This window comes from Neophocaena asiaeorientalis, unplaced genomic scaffold (genome assembly GCF_003031525.2).
Source record: "Neophocaena asiaeorientalis asiaeorientalis breed wild unplaced genomic scaffold, Neophocaena_asiaeorientalis_V1.1 scaffold251, whole genome shotgun sequence".
NCBI lineage: Eukaryota > Metazoa > Chordata > Mammalia > Artiodactyla > Phocoenidae > Neophocaena > Neophocaena asiaeorientalis.
In genome coordinates, this window is record NW_020173377.1 from 1,888,472 (window position 1) to 1,911,684 (window position 23,213).

Genomic DNA, 23,213 nt, shown 5'->3' on the forward strand with positions numbered 1-23,213 from the left:
CAATATCCTGGGATAAACCATAATGAAAAAGATAATAAAAAAGAATGTATATATGTATATAGCTGAGTCACACTGCTGTACAGCAGAAATTAACATCGTAAATCAATTATACTTCAATAAAAAAATAAAGAAAAACACTGGTGAATGGATAGATGAACTTTATAAAGATGACTAAATATAAAACTACTGTAAATACTTTTTAAAAAATATTTATTTCTATTTATTTATTTTTGGCTGCGTTGGGTCTTCCTTGCTGCACAAGGGCTTTCTCTAGTTGCGGTGAGCGGGGGCTACTCTTCGTTGCGGTGCACAGGTTTCTCATTGCAGTGGCTTCTCTTGCTGTGGAGCACTTGCTTTAGTAGTTGTGGCACGTGGGCTCAGTAGTTGTGGCAGATGGGCTTAGTTGCTCTGCAGCATGTGGGATATTCCCAGACCAGGGCTCAAACCCTTGTCCCCTGCATTGGCAGGCGGATTCTTAACCACTGCGCTACCAGGTAAGTCCAAAACTACTGTAGTCCAAAACTGCTTTTTTAAAAAAATTTATTTTCTTTATTTTTTATTTTTGGCTGTGTTGGGTCTTCATTGCTGCACGGGCTTTCTCTAGTTGTGGTGAGCGGGGGCTACTCTTTGATGCGGTGCATGGGCTTCTCATTGCGGTAGCTTCTCTTGTTGAGGAGCACAGGGCTTCAGTAGTTGTGGCACGTGGGCTCAGTAGTTGTGGTGCATGGGCTTAGTTGCTCCGCGGCATGTGGGATCTTCCCAGACCAGGGCTCGAACCTTTGTGCCCTGCATTGGCAGGTGGATTCTTAACCACTGCACCACCAGGGAAGCCCCAGATACTTTTTGAATTTATTTTTTTACTTGAACTTTTAATTTTTATACAATTTTTAAAGGTTACTTTCCATTTACAGTTATTACAAAATTTTGGCTGTATTCTCTGTGTCGTACATATAAATACTTTCTGGATAAGGTAGATATACTGAATACATAAGTCAAAATAAACATAGCGATAGGCATGGCTCATTGCTATCATGTGTACCCACTGTGACACAGCACATCCCAGGTTGCAGCCCCTTTCATACTTACTGTGACTCTCTGGCACAGGAAGGGCAGATATGCTTTTATTTTTTTTAATTAAACTTTTAGTTTTGAAATAATTGTAGCTTAACATGCAACTGCAAAAAATAAACAGAGATCCTGTGTGCCCTTTGTTTGTTCCAGTGGTAACATTTTGTAAAACTATAACATAATATCACAGCCAGACTACTGACATTGATAAAATCAAGATACAGAACATTTTGGGACTTCCTTGGTGGCCAGTGGTTAAGACTCTGCCCTCCCAATGCAGGGGGCCCAGATTCGATTCCTGGTCAGGGAACTAGATCCCACATGCATGCCACAACTAAGAGATCGCATGCCACAACTAAGGAGCCTGGAAGCCACAACTAAGGAGCCCACCTGCTGCAACTAAGACTCAGCAAAACCAAATAAATATTTTAAAAATATATATTAAAAAAAAGATACACAACATTTCTGTAACCACAGGGATCCCTGTTGCCCTTTTATTGCCACAGCCATCTCCCTTGGTACCCCTCCCCCATCTCTGACCCCTGACAAGAACACTAATCTGTTCTCCATTTCTATAACGTTGCCATTTCAAGAATGTATTATAAATGGAAACATAGAGAATGTAACTTTTTGCAACTGACTTTTCTGTCTCAACATAATTCTCTGGATATTCATCTAAGTTGTTGCTTGCATCAATAGTTTGTTCCCATTTTTTGCTGAATAGTATTTCACGGTATGGATGTACTAGTTTATTTAACCATTTGTCCACTGAAGGACATCTGGAGTGTTTCCAGTTTTTGGCCATTATGCATAAAGCTGCTATGTTCGGGTATAGGTTTTTGTGAACCTAAGTTTTCACTTCTCTGGGTTAAATGTCCAAAAGTACAGTTACTGAGTCACAGTAGTTCCATGTTTTTTAAAGAGAAACTGTTAAACTGCTTTCCAGTTTTACAGTGGATGACACATCTAGTCTCTGTGCATCCTTGCCAGCATTTGTTGTTCTATTTTTACCTTTATGCATTCTGATAGGTGCATAGTGGTAACTCATGGTGGTTTTAATTTACATTTTCCTAATGGCTAACGTTACTGAACGTCTTTTCATCTGCCTGTCATCTGTATATCCTCTCTAGTCAAACGTCTGTTTATGTCTTTTGACCCATTGGATTGTTTTTTAAACTGTTGAGTTGAGAGTTCTTCATATATTCAATATACCAGTCCTTTGTCAGACTTGTGGTTTGAAAATATTTTCTCCTTTGTCTGTAGTTATTTTTCATCCTCTTCACGAGGTCCTTCCAGAGCAAAAGTTTTTAATTCTGACAAGGTGCAATTTATGAGTTTTTCCTTTTATGGATTATGCTTTTGATGTCAAGTCTAAAAACTCTTTACTGACCCCTAGATTCAAAATTTTATCCTGGGCTTCCCTGGTGGCACAGTGGTTAAGAATCTGCCTTGCCAATGCAGGGGACAGGTTTCCAGCCCTGGTCCAGGAAGATCCCACATGATGCGGAGCAACTAAGCCCGTGCACCCCAACTACTGAGCCTGCGGTCTAGAGCCCGTGAGCCACAACTACTGAAGCCTGAGCGCCTAGAGACTGCTCTGCAACAAGAGAAGCCACTGCGATGAGACGCCCATGCACCGCAATGAAGAGTAGGCCCTGCTATCTAGAGAATGCCTGCATGTAGCAATGAAGACCCAAAGCAGGCAAAGGTAAAATAAATAAAATAAATAAATAAATAAAAATTTTTATCCTGTTTTTTCCCTAAAGGGTTTATAGTTTTACATTTAAGATGGTGATCCATTTTGAAGTTTTTTGGGGGAAAAAAAGGTTTAGGTTAAGGTTCTTTTTTTTCTTTTTGGTGCAACTGTTCCAGTATTATTTGTTGAAAATGCTCTCTTCTATTGAGAGATCTTTTGTACCTTTGTCAAACATGAGTTGGGCATATTTGTGTGTGTCTATTTCTGGATTCTTTATTCTGTCCTATTTATTTGTTTATCCCTCTACCAATACCACATCATCTTGATTACTGCAGCTATATATAGGCTTTAATATTGGGAAGAATAATTCCTCCACTTTATGCTTCTTTTTCCAAGATCGTTTTAGCTTCTAGGGTCTGTGTCTTTCCATATAAATTTTAGAATAAGTTTGTCTATGCCTAAAAAAATCCTTGCTGGGATTTTGACAGGACTTGGGAAGAGCTGACATCTTTAGTATGTCAAGTCCTTCAATGCACAGATATAGCACATCTCTCCATTTATTTAGGTTTTGATTTCTTTCATTTTGTAATTTTCAGCACATATACCCTGTATATTTTTTGTTACGTTTACCCTAAGTATTTAATTTTCTTTGTAGAGATTATGAATGGTATTGTTTTTAACTTGGGCTTCCACAGGTTCATTGTTAGTATGTAGAAGTCTGATTGATTTTTGTGTGTTGATCTTGTATCCTCAGACCTTACCAAACTCACTTATTAGTTCTAGGAGTTTATACATAGACAATCATGTCATTTGTGAATAGAGACAGTTTTATTTCTTCTTTTACAATTTGTAGCCCTCTTCTTTTTTCTTTTTTGCCTTATTGCAGTGGCTAGATCTTCTAGTGCTCTGTTGAATAGCAGTGATGACAATGGATATCCTTGTCTTGTTTTCAATCTTAGAAGGAAGACATTCAGCCTTTCACTTATGATATGGTGGATTAGAGTGACTGATTTTTAATACTGAACAAGCTTTACACATTTGGAATAAGGCCCATTTGGGCATAATTTATATTTCTTTTCTATATATTGTTGGCTTTGCTAATATTTGGTTAAGGATTTTTTTCATCTAAGTTCATGAGAGATACTGGTTTGTGGTCTCCTTTTTTTTTGTACTGTCTTTGTCTTGTTTGGGTATTAGAGTAAATACTGGTCTTACACAATCAGTTGAGAAGAGTTCCTTCCTTTTCTGTTTTCTGGAACAAACTGTAAAATTAGTGTTAATTCTTCTTTGAATTCTCCAGTAAAACCATCTGGGCCTGGAGATTTCTTTTTTGAGAGCTTTAAAATTATGGATTCAATTTCTTTCATGGCTATAGGACTACTCATGTTATCTATTTTATCTCGGTTGAGTTTTGCAGTTTGTTTTTTTCAAGAAATTGGTCCATTTCTTCTAAGTTGTCAAGTTTATGAGTATAAAGTTGTTAATAGCATTCTCTTATTACAGAGGATGTGTAGTGACATTGTAAGCAGATACGGTAGGAGGTCCCAGGAGAAAGAGAACCAGGCACAGCTTTCTTGACAGAAGAGAAGCCATTTTTGGACTAAGACATTTTGTGTTCTAAACCTGGCCACCATGCTTGCCCCTGAACAGGTCCCAGTAACTAATGATCTTAAGGGAACAAAAGAGTGCAGAAATAAGCTATTATCAGGCAAGAGAAGTAACAATAACAAAGATAACATATCAGTCTTAGACTCCCTGTTCTGTTTCAATGGTTAAGACTAGCCTGAAAAGCTCAACCACCAGATCAACTGAAACCTAAGGAATGATGATGTTGACCTTTTCTGACCCTCAATCAACTGTAGAAGCTTGGACTCTGTGAACCACTCAAGCCCCTTCATGAATATGCATGTATCCTTAGCTTAAAACTCCCCCAATTTTGCTGTTCAGGGAAACCCTGCTTTGGGAAAGCCCAGTAGCTCTTAATTGCTGCAAGTAATAATAAATCCTTCCGGGTTTCCCTGGTGGTGCAGTGGTTGAGAGTCCACCTGCCGATGCAGGGGACACGGGTTCGTGCCCCGGTCGGTCCGGGAAGATCCCACATGCCGTGGAGCGGCTGGGCCCGTGAGCCATGGCCGCTGAGCCTGCGCATTCGGAGCCTGTGCTCCACAAAGGGAGAGGCCACAACAGTGAGAGGCCCACGTACCGCAAAAAAAAAAACCCAAAAAACAAACAAACAAAAAAAATAAATCCTTCCTTCTACTGATCTTTGGCTTGGTTTTGTCTTTTGGCTCGACACCCACCAAGAGGCAAACCCAGTTTTGGGGTAACAACGTCCACTATTTCATTCCTGATATTGCTAATCTGTGTCGTGTTTTTGCTTTTGTTAGTCATTACTAAAGGTTTATCAATTTTATCGACTTTTTCAAAGAACTTTTTTTTTTTTTTTTGCAGTACGCGGGCCTCTCACTGTTGTGGCCTCTCCCGTTGCTGAGCACAGGCTCCGGATGCACAGGCTCAGCGGCCATGGCTCATGGGCCCAGCTGCTCTGCGGCACGTGGGATCTTCCCAGACCGGGGCATGAACCCGCGTCCCCTGCATCGGCAGGTGGACTCTCAACCACTGCGCCACCAGGGAAGCCCTCAAAGAACCAACTTTTTGTTTCATTGGTTTTTCTCTATTTTCATCTTTTCAATGTCACTGATTTTTCTGTTCTCATCTTTGTTCTTTCCTTACTTCTGTATGCTTTGAGTTATTTTATTTTGTTCTTCTTTTCCTAATTTCTTGAGGTGGGAATTTAGTAGACTCCTAGGCAGTGTTGCTTGAAGGGGTGAGAGAAGTTTCCCATGGCTAGGCCATCTGGTATGCCTTTAGTGGGGAGCCTCTGACCTTCAGAGATGAAGACTGCTACCCAGGCCAGGCTGGTTGTGATGTGACTCCTCCCCTGCTCCCACCACACCTTCATGAAAAGGAGGGAACATATTACCCCAGTGGCCACTTATTGTCAGTAGGGCTTCCAATCCTTCCTGCCAGTTTTGCTGGGATCACCTGGTATTGTTGGCAGGACTCCCATTTGATCTGGGAGAGGAATGAGCCTAACTGGGGCACCCTCCTTTGCTACACTGGAGGTCAAGAAATACCAGGCCTGGGTCCCCTTCTTCTGTTGGGTGGGAGGGTTGTAAGACAACATGCTGCTGTGTTGTTCTTTGAGTTCTGGGTCCTGCACCAGATCATCTTCCTCTTTCTACTGTTCAGAGTTTTCCTGATTGTCTTTTGTGTTACTTCTGGTTTTTACAGTTGTACTTAACAGGGTAGAAGCAAAGAAAGACAAATCTATGCCATTTTGTTTGGATCATTAGTCTCATTATGTATGCTTATGGATAGAAAACTGAAGCTCATGGAAAGACTACATGACATTAATAAATCAGAGAAAAATAGCCTTATAACTAGAACTCAGGTCTTCTCATTCCTAGGCCAATAATCCTGTCGCTATACACCCAATGCCTCATTAGTTGAAATAATGTAAAATATTTTGTAGAAACAAAAGAGTTAATGGGCTCCAATTATGCTTGAAGACTAAAGCAACACATAAAAGAATAAAGTATAAATAATTGAATAAGTTAAAAATTATACACAGACTTACAGAATATAAAAAATATAAATGCTAGCACAAGAAACTTTAAATAAATTAAAAATCCTTTTTTATAACTACGATTTGAATTTCATCAACACACATTAACATATATTGATATTACCAATACACATTCATTTAGGAAGCCACTGTTAATAAAAGCTTTTTTTTAAAAAAAATTAAGGTATAAACAACATATTATATTAGTTTCAGGTGTACAGTGCAATGATTTGATATTTGTGTATACTGCAAAATAATTACAAGGCCAGTTAACATCCATCAACCACACAGTTACAAAAAAATTTTTCTTCTTGTGATGAGAACTTTTAAGATCCGCTCTCTTAGCTACATTCAAATATGCAATACAGTACTATTAACCATAGCCACCATGCTGTACATTACATTCACATGACTTATTCATTTTATAACTGGAAATTTGTACCTTTTGACTTCCCTCGCCCATTTTACCTACCCACCTCAGGCAACCACAAACCTGTTCTCTATATCTATGATCTCAATTTTGTTTGATTCCACATATAAGTGGGATCATGCGGTATTATTTTTTCCATCTGACTTATTTCACTTAGCATAATGCCCTCAAAGGCCAACCAAATGGAAGGATTTCATTCTTTTTTATGGCTGAATAATATTCCATTGTGTGCTCAGTTCTCCCAATACCATTTATCAGAGACTGTTCTTTCCCCATTGTGTATTCTTGGCTTCTCTGTCATAAGTTAATCAGCCATACATGCCTGGGTTTATTTGTGGGCTCTCTATTCTGTTCCATTGACCTATGTGTGTTTTTATGCCAATACCATACTGTTTTGATTACTACAGCTTTATAATATAGTTTGAAATCAGGGTGGGTAATGCCTCCAGCTTTGTTGTTCTTTCTCAAAATTACTTTGGCTCAGCACTTCCCTGGTAGTCCAGTGGTTAAGAATCCACCTTCCAAAGCAGGGGACGCGAGTTCAAGCCCTGGTCAGGGAACTAAGATCCCACGTGCCGTGGGGCAACTAAGCCCATGTGCTCTGGAGCCTGCGCGTCACAACTAGAGAGCCTGTGTGCTGCAAGGAAAGATCTCACATGCCTAAACGTTTTAAAGATGCAATGTAGCCAAATAAATAAACAAAATATTTTTTAAAAAGGGGGGGCTTCCCTGGTGGCATAGTGGTTGAGAGTCCGCCTGTCGATGCAGGGGACACGGGTTCGTGCCCCGGTCCGGGGAGATCCCACATGCCACGGAGCGGCTCGGCCCATGAGCCATGGCCGCTGAGCCTGTGCATCTGGAGCCTGTGCTCCGCAATGGGAGGGGCCACAACAGTGAGAGGCCCATGTACCGCAAAAAAAAAAAAGAAAAAAAAAGATTTCTTTGGCTCTTCAGGGTCTTTGTGGTTTCATACAAATATTAGGAGTGTTTGTTCTATTTTGGTGAAAAATGTCATTGAAATTTTGACAGGGACTGCACTGAATCTGTAGATTGCTGTGGGTAGTATGGACATTTTAACGCTATTAATTCTTCCAATCCATGAGCATGGGATATCTTTTTTTTCTTTTTATATATTTATTTATTTATTTATGGCTGCATTGAGCCTTTGTTGCTGTATGCAGGCTTCCTCTAGTTGTGGCGAGCAGGGGGCTACTCTTCGTTGCAGTGTGCGGGCTTCTCACTGCGGTGGCTTCTCTTGTTGTGGAGCAGATTCTAGGTGTGCAGGCTTCAGTAGTTGTGGCACATGGGCTCAGTAGTTGTGGCTTGCGGGCTCTAGAGTGCAGGCTCAGTAGTTGTGGCACATGAGCTCAGTTGCTCCGCGGCACGTGGGATCTTCCCGGACAAGGCTCGAACCCGTGTCCCCTGTATTGGCAGGCAGATTCTAAACCACTGTGCCACCAGGGAAGTCCAATGTGTCTTCTTCAATTTCTTTGATTAATGTCATAGTTTTCAGTGTACACTGAAAGCTATTTTAATGGCGAATTTTTTGTTTCACCCTGAATTCAGGTCATTACATTCTATAAAAGACTTCGTGGCCAATCACAACTTTAACAGTTTCTTTTCAATGGAAATAAAAGTTTAATTGGCTTTTTTATTGCCATTGTAGAGTGAGATAAAACACTGATATACAGAGTAAGTGAATGGTTTCATTTTAATCAATGAAGATCATGAACATGGATTTTTTTTTTTCCCTACTCTGTTCACAAGGGGATTTCTCTGACCCCACATCTGGCCATGCGTCCTACCATGAGGCAGCTCAGGCTTGCTTTTGTTTCCTGAGCCGTCAGCCTGCTGTGAATAGTTCCCTGTGTTTGGAATCCATTTTCATCGCCCCTCTTCTGTGCACAGAACTTCAAAACACTACCAATGCTTCAAACAGAGTCAATATCCTTGAATAATAGATAATTCTGGAATATTTTATATGATGTAAGTCGACAGATTAAACTTACCTTTGACATCCCAATGGAAGAAGCACAGAAGCAACCCTGTTACAGAGGAGATAATTGCTAAGCATTATCTACCACAGGCTCTTAAGTTATGTTCCTTGCAGCTAAGAATTGCTCCAACATAGAGTAAATTGGATTGGGGTTCTGAAAAGACTTCATATATGGCAATCACACACAACTACCTTTCTCTAAATATGCCTCATCTGACCTTGGCTAAAGAACACACAAAATACAAGAGGCCAAATACAAAAGATACCAATATTTCTCTAATAGACAATCCCATACAACTTAGAGTGATGAGAAAAAAGGATGATATGCAGTACATCAGGCTCAGAGAGGAACACACAATATTACTGGGGGCTAAGCAGAGGCATTTAAGTATGTTTTCATAGGGGATTTGCAAAGCAAACTCTTAAGAAAGAATTCCATATCAATAATCAAAGTAAGTCCACCCGAGCTGTCAACTTACTTTGACAAATCTTTACTTAAGCCCTACCCCCTTTCCTTTGAAGAAATACACTATAATTTAGAAATAAGATGCACACTTTCCACGCTTGTACATTATCAAGTAAACGGCCAAAAAAGAGCCAAACACTTTCAAAGGCATGCTGCAGAAGAAATAAAGATAAGGAAGCCATAATGATAGCTTAATGGGTAAAGGATAAGAGTCACACTCGATTCTGCCAAAAGCAGACGTGTAGAGGTTCAGACACGCATCAAAGAATCAGCTCTGTCTGCCAACATATCAAATGCTCAGTGCATGCAACTGGCAAGGAGGCCCAGGGAGCTGCCACTAAGCCTGTCACTGTCACTGGTGAGGAAAGACAGACAAGTTCACCAGATAGCTAAAACCATGGAAGACCTTGTCTCTAAACCAAAGCTAAGTATTCTTCCCTCAAGAGAACTTACACTCTAAGGCCCAACACATTTTTGTCAACAATTTGCTTGCTGAAACATCGTGATTAATTATACCACAGAGGATTTAGGGATGTGGCAATACCGTATAATTTTGCTATGGTAAATAATAATGGCATCCTGCTTTATAAGTGGCTTTTATCAATATGAAAGCAAATTATTTAGTTATTGGACACCCATCACATATCATGGCTGTTAACCATTGTCCCAAGTAAGTCAGGCTGTTACTGAAGAGTTAGGGGGTGTGACAGGACATTTAAATACCTTTATGTTGTACTTCCATAAAAAATAGCAAAGTGCAGAAAAGTATATTCAAAATTAAACATTTCCATTGCTTTTCTTTTTTCTAACTTAAAAAAATTATTTATTTTACTTATTTTTGACTGCATTGGGTCTTTCTTGCTATGTGCAGGCTTTCTCTAGCTGCGGTACATGGGCTTCTCACTGCGGCAGCTTCTCTTGTTGCAGAGCACGGGCTCTAGGCACGTGGGCTCAGTAGTTGTGGCTCGCGGGCTCTGGAGCACAGGCTCAGTAGTTGTGGTGCATGGGCTTAGTTGCTCTGCGGCATGTGGGATCTTCCCAGATCAGGGCTCGAACCCATGTCCCCTGCATCAGCAGGCGGATTATTAACCACTGAGCCACCAGGGAAGCTCTCCATTGCTTTTCAAGTGACAGCCCTTTTCTTTTGAAAGTATGAAAAATACAATCGACAAAGATTAAAGTTATTGGATTGTTTAATACTGATAAATTTTAAAAAGCTGAAGGGCAAGACATCCATTTCCCTAGAGAGTCCTGTTTGAGGATCCAGGAGCCAATTATGATTTGATGTTATACCTCATTTTGCTTCTCATCTGCAGTGGCATATGGCACACACAAGATCAAGGAAACCCAAATTAATTTGGAGCCTTTATAAAATCCCTTGAGACTTCTAGAGATTCTGTGAACTGTCACAGAGCTGGGAATCACTCTCATGCACGTTGTCTTTTTATTCATTTATTATTTAGATCTGATCTACTTTCTAAAAGGATTTGAGGAGGCTGAAAATTTTCTCAGTATGGTGCCAAGCAGAAAAAGGGGTTTGATAAAGCTTTTTGGGGTTGAGTTATAAAATTATTATAAAATTTATGAAGATGACACCCACAAAGATCCCCTAGACCGGGGAACAAAAACAAGAAAATGTACTTTCAACATAACCAAAAATATTTACCCTAGAATGAGGAAGACCCTTCTGATTATAGAAGTACTGTTAAGAATGGAGTAGATGATACAAACATAAGCCTGCCCTGACAAGTGAAAAAGCAAATGCCTTGACAGATCATTTCCTTTAAGACAAGAATAAGCCTGGTGGCTCCTTATCAGTATCAAAAGGTTGGGAAAGAGAGAGAAGAGAAAGTCTCTGAGGTGGGGTGGGGTTTAGAACACACACACACACACACACAAACACACAGAGGAAAAGGGGTATGGAGACAAAGATTGCGGACCTGGGATTACGACTGGAGACTGTGGTAGGTGGCAAACAGGCAGGTGAGGCAATGCTGTGAATCTATAAGTAAGGCTGGTAAGTGTAACTGGGTTATGTCAGCAGCTTACCTTTTTTGGACAAAAGAACACACATATTAAAACACCACTGAACACTAACATGGCAGAGAAAGAGCACACCTTCTAAAATTTAAATTATAATGTCCATTTAGTAAACACTGATTAAAAGACTTAGGCCAGGAAATTAAAAATGCTATTTTGCAAGCTCTTCGGTTTGTTTCTAAATTTGGTTCCCCTCTCTAAATTAAATCAAGTCCAAAAATATTTACCAGCAATACTGCTTCCAAAGTCCCTTTTAACACTGTAATTTCAGTATAGGATTCAGACACATGAAATGACCACTGAATGTTTTGGGGGACTAGGAAAATAAACCCCAAAATATCACAACTGATGATTCCTATTTATAAACTTTTTATTCTTTAATGATGGGCAACCCTGAATAAAATAGTGAATCACACTAGGGTTTCACCTCTGCTGTCAGGATCTTTCACCACTATTGCCACACAGTACTTGCCACTCCCTAAGGCAGAGCTTCCCCTGAGCTGCAAGTGATTATGGGTGTGCCAAAATGTTGGATTCATCCAACCCCCACTAGTGGTCTATTCATCCCAGTGTCCCACACAAATCCATATTATCATTTTTATGTATCACAAGGGACAACAAAGGGTGGGAAGCATGGCCCTTGGCTTCCATGCAGCCAAGTTCCTGTTTCCTGGGCTTCTAAAAATCTACACTTAGGGGTTTGGGAAACAGGTCAGACAGTGGTGTAAGAAAAGGGGGAACTTCTTTTCTCTCCTTTCTCTAACTTCTCTCCTACATGTTTTTCTACCAATTTACTAAGAGATTATCCAAACCAGGGTTGTAAGGCAAATGCCGAAGGGGGTATAAGAGACCTCAGGGTGTGATGGATCAGCGAGGCTCCGGTGAGCAGGCCCTACCCAGCACTCTGCTGACTGTTAGTGCTTGCAGGAATGCAGGTGCTGTGTGGCCATACATGCCATTTTATCATAACAAGAAAAGGTAGAACTCCAGATGTGTGTGTGTAAAATACCCCAATTTAAAAAAAAAATTTAATTAATTAATTTATTTTTGGCTGCATTGAGTCTCTGTTGCTGAACGCAGGCTTTCTCTAGCTGCAGCGAGCAGGGGCTACTCTTCGTTGCGGTGCGCAGGCTTCTCATTGCAGTGGCTTCTCTTGTTGCGGAGCCCAGGCTCTAGGCACACGGGCTTCAGTAGTTGTGGCTCGTGGGCTCAGTAGTTGTGGTTTGTGGGCTCTAGAGCACAGGCTCAGTAGTTGTGGTGCATGGGATTAGTTGCTCTGTGGCATGTGGGATCTTCCCGGACCAGGGCTCGAACCCGTGTCCCCTACATTGGCAGGGGGATTCTTAACTGCTGCGCCACCAGGGAAGCCCAAATGCCCTAATTTTTAAAATGTTGGTAGCAAATGCTTATCCTATGCCTTCCTCTAACAAAAAGAAAAAGTTGAGCATGCCTAGAAGCAGTGACTTTGCAAGTAGCTCAGATCTGCCTGGACCCTCCGGGAGACTGAATGTCAGAGGGCTGTCTTGAGGTTTATTCTGCCCACTCCAGAGTGGCTTCAAATCTTCCTGGACAAGTGGTTACTCTGTTTCAATTTTTCACCTCCACAGTGTGCTTCCCTATATTAACACAAGGTGAAAACCTATACAACACATAGTAAGAAGTTTCTGCCACTTAGCTATAAGTAAATGTTGCTTTCCTTTTTGAGTTCTTGAAAGAGAAAACATTAATTACCTAAAAGAAATAAGTGGAGCATACATGGTTAACTTTTTAAATCTTTACAATTAAGATAACACTATAATTAAAAAAAAAATGATAAAAATTGCTTTTCCCCTGACAACACTACTTTGGGCGGGGCGGGGCGGGGGGAAGCCAGTAATTAATTAGGCATAATGAAAAGAATCTGCTTTGGAAATTCTGACACATTCACAGGCTCACGAAGTTAACAAGAAGGTACCTGATGGAGCTCTACTAGAATACTAAGTGGTGGCCTATGACAGGAAGCATTAGAGATTTTTGATATGTCTGACCTAACAGTGTCACCAGATCAGCCTTAGAGTCTAAGTCACTGTTTTCATGGTGTTTTTTACCTCTTCAATCTACAAAGGTGGCAACAGCAAGGCTCTTTATCTTGGTTCAGAAGGCCAGACTAATGCAGCGCCACAGATCCTTCTTCTTTCACTGATTGCAGAATCATACCAACCACAGCAGCTGCTGCTGATGGGGGAAGACTGCCTGCCTTTCTTCAGGCTAAGTAAGAAGCAGTGTGCTGGATTCAAAGATCACAAAGAATGAACTGTGTAACTTTAAAAACGGTTTATAAATTCCTCTTTCAGTCTCGACGTAGAACTCACATTTTCTGAGTTGACAAATTGTAAACTTCTCTTGCAAGGAAATTTCCTGCACTGTGCTTTAAGTCTGAAGATTTGCGCCAAATGCCAGCAGCCACCTAGCACCTCTACTGTTCCGAGTCTTGCCCTTGAACTGAGAAAGGACAAGCAGAGACCAAGAAACACACACAAACACACACTACAGTACTTCTCCTACTAAAACTTTCCATTTGGCAGCTACATTTTCAACGCTATGGAAATGAATCTCCCTGCTTTTTCTAGTGATCTAATTTTAATTAAAAATGCTGTATATCAAGAGACTGATGCCCGATATAAAGGAAAGGTTACAAGTGAAACGGAAACGAAGGGGTACTTCGCACAGGTTTTTGGAGGTAAGTTCTTAAAAATATTAAATAGCAATAATACTTTTATATTCAATTGTTTTGTTATGGTGATCTGTTGTTGTTAAGCTGGTTACAGAGTGAAGCTTTGTTGATTTTTTCAAAAGTACTTCTGGATTAAAAAAAAAAAAAAAGTACTTCTGGATTATAGAAAACATTTTAAAATGAAAAGTGGCATTCAGTGAGAGATCCATGCCTTAAGGTGTTGGGTGGAGGAAACATGGAGTTGTCCTTGTTAAAATGATTATAGTTCAGTAAAAAGATGTCAAGTCTAACATGCACACAAAGTAAGATAATTGCTTCTCTTCTGGCTAAAACCACCACCACTAACTTGTCTAAGGACAGAATAAAGTTAGGTGTGAGAAGAGAAAATCTAGACTGTATACTTCTAATTCATGAATCAGTATTGCTGTTAAAAATGACCAGGAAAAACAACACGTAAATACCCTCACAATCCCTCTGGTGGATCACATTTTCACTGTAACGAGCTTAATTATTCAAATTGGCAACTGTTAAGTCTCAAATCACAGATCTTAAATCATTAATTTTTACCACTAATTATCAGGGTTGTTTCAGGAATAAATATGCGCAGCATTGGGATTAATATAGTAGCATATTTCTTTAAGAATCTTGACCTTTACCAGAAAGGCAGAGGTCTGACATTAAAAGTTCTAACACAATTTAAAGACTTCTGCTTATAATTTTCTAATAAAACAGAATCTCAGAACTAGAAACATACATAAAATTCTTTAAAAGTACACAATACTGTTAATCAAAATGATATACCGTGTGGTAAAATGCTTAGCAAAAGATATTTAATAAACATTAATGAATTAAGATGTGCATCTGAATTAAATAATCACCTTGTTTGTTTAAAAACAAAGCAAAGGACAAAATAAATAGTTTTTGCAAAAGAAAATCATTAAATGCTAGAATCGATTTTACAGAGCTTAGTGGTACCACAAACCTTTATCTTAATATTTTCAATTAACCAGGTCATACTGTGAACTGTCTAGCTGTAACAAAGAAAAACCAGTTTTGCTTGCTTTCACTTTTTTGTTGATTCACATACCAAATTTTGGATTTAAAAAAATTGCTCAGAACCTACCTTACAAAATGGCCTTGGGGCATGTCATAATTAAGTCTCTCACACACACACACACACACACACACACACATAAATAACAGATTCCAGGTTGCCACGTTCATCCTGAGAGATACCCACAGAAGTGGAAATCAAAGCACCGCTGACATTGATCTTGGGGAAAAGAACCTTCGAAGAGAAACATACTTAGTGAGGCATGTTTCTTGTAGCAGGTGCTCACCAAATGCTTGAAGGAAGAGTGGATAATAGAAGCACAATTTCCTCACTGTGGAGATAAATGTCCTGTGATAAGATCAGAAATGTATAGATCGTATGGATGCTTTTTCAGAGGCCGGTTGCTATATGGAGAACTACTCTAGTACCATTTACTGAACCTGACAGAACATTCTTCTCAGCATTTTTTAAGATGTGATGGAAGAGATTTTAAACTACTGACCCAGTTATTTTATTGAGTCCATTTATTCCTGACTAAGTTTTGTTACACTGCGTTTTTTCCAGGAAATTGTCCATATAATCCAAGTTTTAAACTTACAGGCAGAAAGTTCTTCATAGTGGTTTCTTATTTTTAAAAAGTTCTTTGCAGTGGTTTCTTATTTTATTCTCTATCTTTAGTTGCTCTCTATATACAGTATATATTATTACTAGTATTGCCTATTATGCCTCTCCTTACTCTTTTTTTGTTGTTGGATCAATCAAGTTATAGGGGAGAGTTTTTTGTTTTGTTGATTTGCTCTACTGTTCTATTGCAATTCCTACTTTCTGCAATTAATTTCTACTCATCTGTATTTTCCTTCAACTTAAAGATTTCTTTTTTCCTCTATAACTTTTGTGGCTGGGTAGCCTACATATGGTATTTTTTATAAAATTCTATACAGACTTGAAAAAAGTGCAAATTCTTGAACTGCTAGAAGCAGGGTTCTTTATATGTCCATTAGATCAAGCCTAACTGTGTTGTTTAAATATCCCATAACCTTATTAAATTATCTGCCTTATCTGTCAATTACTGAGGTGGCCTGTTTAACTCTCCCATTATAATTATGGATTTTAAACATTTGATATGTAATTCTGACAAATATTAATACAAGGTAATACCAGTCTGGAATTGTTTTACCTTGCAGGTTATTTACTCCTTTTGTCATTATGTGGTAACTTTTATTCCTGATGATGTTTCTTACCTTAGAATCTATCATGTGTGATTTACATAGTTACATCAGGCTTGTTTGGTTAATAGTTACCTTATATCATTCTATCCCTTTACTTGTTTTTGAGTTTTAAGTTTTTTTTAAAACAGCATTTTAGGCAAATTCTGTATCTTTATCCAATCTCAGAATCTCTTTTAACTGGCAAGTACAGTTCACTTAACATTTGTTCTAAATACTGATTTATTTATTTCTGCCATTTTATTATAACTGGGCTACTTCCCATGGTTTCTATTTATGTTTTTCCTATCTTGACTTATACTGGCTTAAAATCAAGACATCCTATTTTTTGTTCTGCAGTGATTACCCTGAATCTTTTGGGTAATCACTTGGCTTAAAGTCTGTTGTTTGGGCTTCCCTGGTGGCGCAGTGGTTGAGAGTCCGCCTGCCAATGCAGGGGACACGGGTTCGTGCCCCGGTCCGGAAGGTCCCACGTGCCACGGAGCGGCTGGGCTTGTGAGCCGTGACCGCTGAGCCTGCGCGTCCAGAGCCTGTGCTCTGCAACGGGAGAGGCCACAACAGTGAGAGGCCTGCGTACCGCAAAAAAAAAAAAAAAAAAAAAAAAAAAAGTCTGTTGTTCATCAATTTATTTACCCTCTTCTCAGTCTTGGGATGCTTTATGTTTGGAAAGCTTTTATCTTATATTATTGCTGTCTAGTATTTTTGCTTCACTTTTTTTTTTTTTGCGGTACGCGGGCCTCTCACTGCTGTGGCCTCTCCCGTAGTGGAGAACAGGCTCTGGACACAAAAAAAGGCAGGCGTACTCTCAACCATTGCGCCACCAGGGCAGCCCTGCTTCACCTTTTTAATACCTCTACTCAAACTAGTCATTTTATTGTTTTATACAGTTAATGCTTATTTTGATGTACCTTCTTTTCTTTGCTCATTATGGTTGTTGCTTAAATCTCATTACTTCTGTGTTCAATCTCCTTATTTCTGAACTATAGCCTTTAGAACTGCACTGGTAAAATTAAATTAATTAAACTAAATTAAGAATTAATTTACAATTAAAAACTCAGTTGTACTAGGCACATTTCAAGTGTTCAATAGCCACATGTGACTAGTGGCTACCATACTGGACAGGATTGCTTTGGAAGTGTATACAACAAGGGTCTGGGGAGACAACAGTTCTGTTTTTGTTGAAAAATGTCTTTATTTTGCTCTCTTGAATTACTGAATTGTTTGTTTTTTCCTCAGTACTCTGCATATATTATTCCCGTCTTTCAAATTCAGTAGCTGCAATTAAATATGCTGTCAAACTGGTGCTCTTTGTAAATAATCAATCTCAAGCTTGGTTGCTTCTGTCTTGGCCTTTGATGTTTTACCATCTGTCCAGGTGTGTATTTATTTCTATTTACTTTGCTTGGGGCCTTATTTTACTGCCTAAATCTGAGACTTCTGTCTTTCATGGATTCTGGAAAATTCTCAGTCATAATCTCTTCAAATATTACCTCTCTCTATACTTTATCATTCTGAAATTCTTCTCTGTCATATGTTAAACTTTCTAAGACTTTCCTATCCTATCCTCTCTTTCAAATTTTCCATTTTTTCCCTTTCTGGAATGCATCCTGGATAATTTTCTCAGATGTCTCTTCCAGTTCCCCAATTCTCTTTTCAGTTGTTATAAATTCACTGTTGAGTCCAGGCAGAGAGTTTATTTCAATAACTAAAATTTTAATTTCTAGAAGTTTTACTTGGTTATTTTTCAAATCTACCTATCATTTTATTTTATAATCTACATCGGATATTCATATCCATTAAAGTCTCTATCTGATCATTTCATTACCCAAAGTTTCTGCGAAGGGTTGGCTGTTTGTTTTATCGTAACTTTTACTGACTGAATTCTTTCTTTGTATATATAGTAATTTTGGACCACGAGGCTTGTCAATAAGATGCCTGGGCAATCTGGATTAAGAATATTTCTCTCCAGAAACGTTTAGTATTTGCTTTTGCCAGATGTTCTAGAGTACTCAACAGCTGATGATCAATTTTATGTTAATTTTTTGGCCTGGGTAAGAAATTATACCAAATGAATGATATAACTTGAATCTCAAATCTGCATGAGAGAGCTCATGGTTACAATTTTCAGGGGAGACATTTTCCCTCTAACTCATAGCCTACACTGAGGTAGATTAGCTTGCCTGTCATCTCCCTAGGTTCGCGGGGATATCTCTGATATCCTTCTAATTTATTAATATATAACTCATTAGGGCACCTGGGTGAACGTTGGTATGTACGTCTCAGCTCCAATGAGCCACCTCGTGAGGGGTCAAGGTCTTGTCTCCTGATCCCATGTAATTATAATGGGGTCCTTATGTTAAGGAACGTTCCCTATCCCCAAGAACCCTTTAACCAGCTGGCAGCTGGTGTCAGCACACAAGCTTCCCACTTTGGCTTTCGGTTTTCACTTTGATGCTGACCCATTAAAATGCCCCCATTCCCTTTCAGGCTATACTATACATTTAATATTTTATATAGCATTTCTAAGTGTTTATAGGAGGAAGATTTTCTGACATCATATTGCTGGACAGGAGTTTTTCTTTGATATGCCTATGCCATAACTCCTGTTCGCAAGAATGGTTTTATAATCCAGTTAGCAAAATGGATTCTGTTCACAAATGAAAACAGATCAGCAGATTGGTAGTAATGCATATGTTTACACAGCAAAAGAATTATGATTTTTCAACTAATCACAGATAAAATGAAAACTATCATAAGTGTTTTTAAGGGAGATGTGTCCACAGATTAAAACAGCATTACATTATCCTACAAAATTTTAGCCAGGAGGGGGCTGTGTGTTCCAGCACACCATGACCCACTGATCAGAGTTTTAAAAAATTTGTAGCCTCCAAGATTTCTCATCTTTAACATATATTTATATATCTTCAACTTATCATACCGCAGGCTGTCTAGTAATTGCCCTTACAACATTTGAATGTAATATTTGTAAAGGTAAACAGAGTTCCCAGCTTGTCATGGTGCTAATCAGAAGGGATGGAAAGAAGCACACTATGGGCCTAGGTTATAAGAGAGCCTGTATAATATTAAAGCCTTTATGATTCTTTCACTAATAAGATCATTTGGCTTAAGTCCAAGATGGAGATAAAGTCTATAATATTTTATATTTGTAAGTGCCTGACAAAAAACCTTTACATATATGGTGCTCTCTTAAGATAAGCAGGTCAGATCAGTGGTTTAAGTGATTTATCCAAGGTTACAGTTGGTAAAATGGCAAAGCCTAGAATAGAATTCTTGTCTGCAAACTAAATTCCACGCAGAAGAATGTTACCATGGCAAAGCCACCCTCAGGGATATCTTCTGCAGCCTTTGTATCTAGAAATCATTTGTAAAATTTAAAAAGGAATTACTAAATGAGAGGCATAAAAATCTAATCTAAAGCTTCCCAACTGCTTGTTCAGTTCAGGTATGGCATAACAAAAGGGTGTGTTTCTGCATGGATCCATGCTTTAGACCTCTGTTGTCCAATATGGTAGCTACTGGTCTCGTATGGCTATTCAAATGCAGACTGATTAAATTAAATAAACTTAAAAATAATTTTTTTCTTGGTCACACCAGCCACACTTCAAGTGCTCAACAGTCACATGTGGCTGGCTGGTGATTGCTATACAAGACAGTACCCATATAGAATCTTTCCATCATCACAGAGTTCTGTTGGATAGCACTGCTCTAGAATGTGGATTGATGAAGTAATGTTATCATTGTAGCAGAGTAGAAAGAACATTGGTTTTGAAGCTCAACAGACCTAGATTTGACTTCTGCCTGTCACTTATAACCTCTGTGACTCTTGAGCAAATTTCTTAACTTCTCTGGGACTCTTGTTTCCTCATCTGTAAGTTGGGAATCAGAAATAAGGTGCTGGGAACATCATTTTTGGTTAATAACTACAGAATCTGCAGTCTCCACAACCCTCATTGGGGTCTTGTGGCTGCCCAAAGTCCTTGCACAGTATACAAAAATATACTGCTTCCAAAAGGTTCAAGAGAATCACCAAAGCTAAGCTTCTGGAAGGCATAAGCATTTCCTCTGTAAGATTTTACCTTTCTCTTGGGGTGGTGGGGCTAGGGTGTGTGGGGAGTGTATAAAGAAAACCTAGGGAATTCCCTGGTGGTCCAGTGGTTAGGACTCCACGCTTTCACTGCTGTGGGCCGGGATTCAATCCCTGGTCGGGGAACTAAGATCGCACAAGCCGCAAAGAATGGCCAAAACAAACAAACAAGAAAAACCACTCAAAAAAAAAAAATATAAAGCAAAACAAACAATTTAGAACTGGAAAAAGTTATAGCTCAATATTCTCTCAACTCTGAAAACTGATTTAAGTGGAACTAGATCTGAGGGTGTAACTTGAGTAAAATGGGTCAGGTGTCTTGGTGGTATTTTCCAAAAGAAAACAACAGAAGAGCAGCTACAGAATCATGTACAATTACCTGTATACACAATCAGACACTAATTAACTTTTTATTTAAAGAACAATCCCTAAACAACTCAATAGCCTGCTGACCTGACAAGACTACTTTTTACTTTTAAGACTAGGTAGACAAAACATATACTCAAGAGAGGCCTGAACACTCCCAGAATCACTTTATGCTGCCTCTGTCACTTCTCCCCGATACAGCTATTCCTTTAAATACTTTCCCCAAGCTCCTCCTCTGGACTGTTTCTAATATATCCACAGTATTGTGCTTGACCTTTTCAGGCTTTTCTTTGGTCTGAAAGCAAACTGATGTGCTCTTGAATTTCTAATTAGCAATATCAGAAACTGTAAGGCCCTTGACATGATTCAGTGCCTCAATTAACCGAGGAAGGGAATGACCTGGTTAAGTGAGTCTTCTGTTTAACTAAGGAAACCTTTGTTTCAACCTCTTGTTGAAAATCTTTCTAAAATAAAAAGCAGTAGTGCACTTTTTCCCTCAAGAATATTCTAATTAATATAAAAAACACTCCTGACAATTTAAGGTCTTATTACAGCAAATCAATCTATGACACTATAGTGCGGTTAAAGTTATAGTATTGATCCCAAGTAACACATGAGAAATTTACTAGATTTTCACAAAATAAAACCTAACATTAGCCTGTTTTTTTTTTACAATTTGCTTTCATTTTTTCCACACATGGACTATAGAAATAGTTCCAGATATTTTAGGCTCCGATTAAATTTTGTTTTATCAACACAACATTGTACATCAACTATACTCCAATAAAAATTAATTAAAAAAAATTTTGGTTAATCATGGTTCACTTATATTTGTGTTATCTTGCACTTTCAACTTCACAGGAAACTTTACTTGTTAAAGAAATATAATGAGATTCACTTCAGGCTTATGCTAAATGGTAATCAAGTCCATGGGCCTCTGATAATTTCCCCTACTGACTACTTTACTAATCAAACTTTTCTTAGAGGCAATAGCTAGATTAAACTTTCAGGTAATAAAAAGCAGAATTAAACCAATTTTCCTTAAAAAAAATTGGATCTGTGTTACTTTGCAGAATTTCCCCTTTAACAGAATGGTCAGCGTAAAGAAAACAGCTATTTGAAGTAATTCTACTGTAACATTAGTTTAAATAAATCCACTCAAACCATCTAAGAGAGGTAATTATCTGGACAAATAGTTTACTGAAAAGTCAAGAGACAGATTTTATTTCACTTAAAAGTGAGCTACAGAGAAGAATTTGGGGTTTCTAGCTTCAACACAGACCTTGTCATTTCTCATTCAGGGAATGAAGAGATGCATAATTTCTAGTAGTTTTTTACATTTTATACTGAAGACATTCCCCCCATACCAGTTACCTCCCAGTCAAGTGAAATTCAAACTTTTACTTAAGGAGCAAAGTTATCTCCAGCAATCTCCTTAGATGATGTTTACAGCACAATCACCTTACCACTGTAACCAGTTTTGATATCCCTACCATCAATGCCAAACAAATCGCCCGTCTTCTTTCCTCAAACACTCATACTTTCAATACCCATGCTGAAGTACAGGAACCAGGTATACTTTTTAGTGCTTTCCTTCTTGAAAGGGCCACTCTAGCTTTGCTGACCACACCCAACCATTTTTAGAGTCTATAAAATGCCTGAAAGGACCCTGGACTAGGAAGCAGAAAAAAGGGTTACAATCCTCACTCTTCAACTGAATAGCCGCCACTCACCTCAGGGTCTCAGCTGACTTAACTGCCTGCCTACCCCATAGGTTATTATATTATTAACATTAAAGTACAATAGCTCTTGGCCCTGCACTTTTACCTAACAGATACTCAACTAAATAAACAGATCGAAAAATACCACAATCAGGGCAAAGATAGTACTTTCTTTGTGGACAGAAATATCAGTATCTGTCCTGTGTCTCTTAAACTAAGTTCTGTTGCTCAGGGGCATGGCAGCCAATAATACATGTTACAACAAAAACAAAGGGTGAAACTTATGTTCAGAGAACAAACAACAGGAATATAATGTAATGCTATTATATGGAATAGTATAGTTAACTAAAATAATGTAATAAGTTACTGTATACAAAAGAGTGTTTCAATTTTAGAAGCCCAATTTAAAAGCTCTGATCTTACTAAGAGACTCATTTATAACCACAAGAGTATAGACCATATTTTTTATTGTACCTTTAATTTCCAAGAATAATGTGCTGACAGAAACTGAAGTCACTCAATTTTAACTGCAAACATATGCACTGTAGTTAACAGATAGATACTCACAGCTTGCATTTCTATATAGTAGAAATGGTTCATGGAGCTGAAATTCCAAGTCTTTATTCACTGGTTCAACTAGATTGTGCATATTCAGTCGATTCACAATGGTAAAACCATGGTAAGGTGAAGCTGACCTTAGATTT

The 23,213-nt window shown here is 38.7% G+C and overlaps 1 protein-coding gene across 2 annotated transcripts in view; it reads right to left on the reverse strand.

The window, feature by feature from the left end:
• DCP1A (decapping mRNA 1A) overlaps positions 1–23,213 on the reverse strand; it is a 57,234-nt gene that overhangs the window by 28,591 nt on the left and 5,430 nt on the right. For both annotated transcript variants that reach the window (XM_024746351.1, XM_024746352.1), the window contains exon 3: positions 23,077–23,204. In XM_024746351.1, coding sequence (XP_024602119.1) covers positions 23,077–23,204 — 128 coding nt within the window. The remainder of the gene's footprint in view (positions 1–23,076; positions 23,205–23,213) is intronic.